This window comes from Frankliniella occidentalis, unplaced genomic scaffold (assembly GCF_000697945.3).
Source record: "Frankliniella occidentalis isolate FOCC.00 unplaced genomic scaffold, Focc_3.1 Scaffold52, whole genome shotgun sequence".
Lineage (NCBI taxonomy): Eukaryota > Metazoa > Arthropoda > Insecta > Thysanoptera > Thripidae > Frankliniella > Frankliniella occidentalis.
The window spans coordinates 63697-69042 of NW_026267182.1; the positions used below are offsets into that span (position 1 = coordinate 63697).

General features: G+C 50.3%; 1 protein-coding gene across 1 annotated transcript in view; it reads left to right on the top strand.

Moving 5' to 3' along the window:
- The window catches only part of LOC113206033 (afadin), a gene marked incomplete at its 5' end in the record, with an annotated part of 88915 nt that overhangs the window by 52629 nt on the left and 30940 nt on the right, over positions 1 to 5346 (top strand). The window contains 10 exon segments of the mRNA XM_052267436.1: positions 137 to 304; positions 1144 to 1397; positions 1509 to 1615; positions 2031 to 2231; positions 2427 to 2706; positions 2789 to 3028; positions 3116 to 3406; positions 3498 to 3647; positions 4056 to 4310; positions 4476 to 4607. Coding sequence (XP_052123396.1) covers positions 137 to 304; positions 1144 to 1397; positions 1509 to 1615; positions 2031 to 2231; positions 2427 to 2706; positions 2789 to 3028; positions 3116 to 3406; positions 3498 to 3647; positions 4056 to 4310; positions 4476 to 4607 — 2078 coding nt within the window.

A 5346-nucleotide genomic window follows, 5' to 3' on the forward strand; every position in this document is an offset into this window, starting at 1 on the left:
CCCCCCCCCGGGTCGATGAGAGAGGGTCGGCGATCTACAGACGATAAAAGATGATAACGATAGTGCACCCAAAATAAAAAGATGTGATAAAATAATGTTAAGTGCCTAATGGTTGTAATTGTTTTGTGTCTCGCAGGGTCCATCATGTTCCACGTGCGGCGCAGGCCGGCCGACTACCACCCCCGGAAACGGAAGAAGAAGCCGCAGCAGGCGGGCAAGTGGGGCAAGGATGGACTGGAGGGCATGGACGGCCGCTACGACGACGCCTACGACCGCCTCCCCTTCTTCCTCGAGTTGAACCCAGGTGAGTTAGCACGAGGGTATTACTGGGTAACCCGTTTTGTTCTTCGTGTTTTAAGTATGGCAGAGCATAGACTAAAATGTTTGCTAAGTAAACATTTTTTTATGAATCTGATTTTGCTGAGTATAATTTTTTTAATCTGGAAGGGGGGGGGGGCTAAGCTAGAAATTTCTTAACTTTTTGCCAAGTTAGGATTTTTTTTTCAAAAGTCCTTTATTTTCATTATCTGAAAAATACTCTTTTAAAGTCACTATGTTTGCTAGTTAAAGTAGTTGCGGCATCTTGTGTGGTAAAGTTTCTACGCCAGCCAAGGAGTCGCTGAGTTAAGTTTGGCTAGTTTCGTGATAGGGGGCCACCCCCCGGAAGTGGGTCGGGGGTGACAGCATAGGAGAGCGGCCAAGAACATGGCACTGACAGCGCCGCCACCGCCGTCTCCTGGACGTTGTTGCCGCTTGAGGGTCGGTCGTATGGGAGCCTCCCCTTCACCCAGACCCCCCGGGGGTTCGTCCGGCCACCAGCGGCGGGAATAAGTAAATAGCCGCGCGCCGCCGCTGCATTCGCGGGGGTTATTTTTAGAAAACGCGTCCCCGTTATGGTTGGTGGGGACCATTAGCGTGGTATAAATATCCATCGGGGGGCTTGTTGTCGCGCTATATGTGTATTGATTTGGGGCTGTGGGCTGCAGCCCAGCCGGGGGCCAGCGGTCATCCCTGGGCCACGCCCGGTTGCTTGCCTATCCTCGGCCGACGCACCTCCAAGACCCACCCCGTCCCCGTCCCCGTCCCCGTCCCCGTCGTCCTCTTTCTCTGCTCACCCCGGTCGTCCTCTCTCTCTGTTTCCAGACGGCACGGACATCATGTCGGCGAGCCCGCAGCGGCACAAGCTGCAGCTGAACGTGACGGAGGTGGGCAGTGAGAGGCCAGTCAACGGGCACCAAGCGGCGCAGTCGCAGTGCCTCACCCTCCACGGCCCGCACGTGATGCCCCGGCACTGCGTGGTCGCGCACACCGAGGGCATCGTCACGGTCACGCCGTGCAGCAGGGACGCGGAGACGTACGTCAACGGCATCCGCATCTACGAGACCACCATTCTCCAGGTGAGAGAAGGGAGCGAAGGGGCTCTCGCCCGTCTGTTTTGCGTGGTTTTATTGTCGTATTGAGGGAGGAGGTCTGACTGAAATAATTTTATGTATTTTTTTGCTTTGCAGAATGGATCGACGGTGAAGTTCGGACGACTACACAATTTCAGGTTCATTGACCCCAATTTCGAAGATAGGAACAGGCAACGATTAGCACATGATTATTCTTACGACAGGTCAGTTACGTTAGCAAAGCTCACAAGTTCATGTGATCAGTTTAGCATTTTCTTTCTCGTTACATTGCATGTGGCTCTTTCGCCCCCTTCACAATCTCAGTTAGACTGTACCGCACGCACGCGTGCGGGCGGGTTTGCCTATCATCTCTGACCACGGCCGCTACCGTGATAGCGCCGTGAGATCGAGCGAGTATTCGCCCGAACTCCTGCATGCTGTACAGTCGAACTACGATCATGTGGACGGGGGCCATCAGTCACCTGCCATATATGTGTATAGTATCATAGCTCCATTTCAACTTGCACTTTTCATCAAAATTGCTTAGGGCACTTTATATTGGAAGCTTTTCATTTTATGTTTTTGTATATTTTGTTTCATTTTTTATATTATCGTTGTTTTGCACTGCATGCACTACAGACAATCCACAAGAGAAGACCCTGCCTCTCCCTCTGGTATCTTAAACAACACATCAATTATGCCTGGTGGTAATAGTACACAAAACTATGAGACCACATTTGATGTGGATGGAAATGTAGAGACAGTTTCAACATCCAGCCTTGGCAACAAAGATGAAACTAGATCCCAGCGATCGGTATGCAGTAGTCGAGATGGAAATAGGTAATGTTATGGTCCCAACGCTTTTAGGTGCTCCTTCACCTTCACTTTATTTATTTTTGGACATTCTTGATTTTTGTTTGCTTTTTATGTGCTTTTCATCATGACATGCATTGTACATTTAAAACTAGATTAAGTTCATGTTAAGAGTTTATTATCACCTATCACACATTTCTTTATATTTTTTTAAATTTTCAGGCTTTCTCATTATGAGCGTTACCCTCGAGGTTCTGACGCAATTCTCCCAGCCGTTTTGGAATTTAGGGAAGAGACTGAGGAAGCGTTCTTACATGCCATTATTACCGACTTAGACCCCAACTCTGTTGGACTAAAGTTGGCACCAACTTACACATTGTACCTGGCTGCTCGATATAGAGCATCAACTCACTACCAGCCTGATTTAACACCTACAGAGCGAGCTGACAGACTCACCATTCTGTTAGCAAGAGTAGCAGCTATGATCCAAAATGTTATTCAGGTATATATTTTAAATGTCTAGATTTACAATCCTTAACAGTAACTTGTATAGTTATTTAATGAAATCTTTATCTATCTTTCAGGAGAGGTACTCAGACTCTCTCTCATTAGCATTCTGGATGGCAAATGCATCAGAGCTCCTACACTTTTTGAAGTCAGATCGCCATGTGTCAGCATTCTCTGTAGATGCCCAAGATATTTTAGCAGAAGCAGTACAACTGGCATTTCGTAATTTAGTGTCATGTTTGCAAGGAGAATTATCAGCAGTAATGCCATCATTCATGTCAGAGAGAGATGACTTGCAAGATGAAGAGAATGGATCGGTACGTAATTCCTACTGGAAAAAAAAATCTTCCTGTTTTAATTTTGATGTTTGGTTTGTTATTTATGCCAATTTATTCTTGTTACAGGTGTTGCAAGTCTTAACCAACACAATGAGCCTATTGAGGCGCTGCCGAGTGAATGCCGCTCTCACAATTCAACTCTTTTCACAACTCTTTCACTTTGTCAATGTGTGGGCATTCAATTGTGTTGTTACCAGCCCATCACCGGCATCGAGTGTGTGTTACTGCTCACGGGCTTGGGGACTTAGGTTTAAGTCAAGATTAGCCCAACTGGAGGTGTGGGCTGAAAGGCAAGGATTGGAGTTGGCTGCAGATTGTCACTTAGCAAGGATAATTCAGGCAGCCCACTTACTGCAGGTACATTAATTGTCATTTCCTTTTTTGTGTTGTTCTTTTCTCTATTATTTGATATTGGTTCAAATGTAAGCACCAAAAAATGTTTTTACAGGCACCAAAGTATACAGCTGATGATTTAGCAACAATAAGTTCAACTTGTTTTAAATTGAACTCGCTCCAACTTAGAGCACTTCTTACAAAGTACCAACCAGCTCCAGATGAACCTCGTTTATCCGCAGAGCTTGTTGAGAATGTGGTGAGGGTACGTTCCATTTTTGGTTATCTGGTCAGTGTCTCAATGCCCATTCACATTTGCTGTCTTTTCCAAAATACAAAATTGGCAATGCGGTTTTGTCGATCTTGCTTCATTTTAACTTTAACTATCAAATCTGTTTCCTTTCCCTTCAAAATTTATCTGCAACATAATTCTGTGGGCTTCATGGGAGCATTGAGTACACTGTGCCAGGTGGTGAGTAGGTGATCTTGCTCTCTGGCAAAATTAACCCATCTGATACTTCTGTGCTTGGTTGTGGCGTAACCCCGCATTTCGTCACTTCCCTGCTAATTTGTCACACCACTACTCACCCACTCGACGCGCTGCCGCGCACCTCGGTCGGACGTCCTTACTCAAAGCTGCCGTTTCTATTCTTCCGAATCGCCGACGACACAGGTGGCGGAGAACGTGGCGGACGAGCTGGCTCGGACGGACGGGCGGGAGGTGCAGCTGACGGAGGAGCCGCTGCTGCAGCTGCCGTTCCTGCTGCCCGAGGACGGCTACAGCTGTGACGTGGTGCGCGGCGTCCCCCAAGGGCTCGCCGACTTCTTAGCACCTCTGAGCCACGCGGGGCTGTGCCGCATGACGGTCCAGCCGACGTCGAGCGGCATGTGGACCGTGTACCAGATGCAGGACAACAACCACCCGGGGGTAAGTAGTTAGTTAGTCGCCAGTGGATGTCGGGTAAACCAGCCCCGTCGAACGTGCGTCGTGTGTTTCATAGTCAGTAGTTTTCTCTTTGCCCGGCGGCGGCTGGACTGACTTTGTAAACTTGCGACACGCGCTCCGCAACTCAATCTCATATTCTCGTCGCAGGCGAGGAGTCCGAGCGCCATGAGCAACAGATCGAGCGGCTTCCAGCCGGCCATGACGCAGCAGCCCGAGTACCAGGTCATCAAGCTGCACAAGTCCAACAACGGCATGGGGCTGAGCATCGTGGCGGCCAAGGTGAGTGGAAAAGGTGTCCCGTCCGCGTTCTGTGCGTGGGCAGGGCAGGGCAGGGGGAAGTCCCTGAGGAGGGTGGCGGCGGTAGGGGCGTGGCGCGGCTGTCGCCGGCCGGGCTCGTTGATGGGGAGGAGACGGCAATAAAATAACACTCTGCTGCAATTCGAGTGACGACGGCCGGGCGGGGCGGGGAGAGACAGGTGCGCCAAAGACATGGCCCCCGGGCGGGGCGGGTCCGGCCGGCTGGATACGCGGCTCGTGTCACCAAAGCGCCGCATGGAATGTTGTCTCCCCTCCAACGGCACGGCATTTAAGTGAGTGCTCCGTCTCTAATCTTTGGCCTCGCTACATATTTGCACCCGGGGGCCGATCCGAGGTTCGGATTGTCCCACTGCCGTACCGAACTGTAACCTTAGAGCAGTTATACCCCCTTTGAAAAGTTTAACTCTCGTTTCATAGTTGATGGGTCGGTCAGTCACCCTATCTCGCTGGCACCGCCCCTGGCCCACGCATGCAGGTTGCTCCTGCTGGCGCCCGGACGTCGGATTCCTCCTGACTCGACGAGGATGAAGTAGCGAAACTGCTTTTATGATTCGTATATGAGTCGAGACGTCGCCAAGATCCTGGTCGTGTCTTTTGTGCAGCTGTCCTCTCCCCCTTTTTCCCGGCCGGGTGCACCTGCTGCACTTGGCTGCACACACGTGTGGACGGTGTGGACGCACTCGGAAAAGAGACGGGGGGG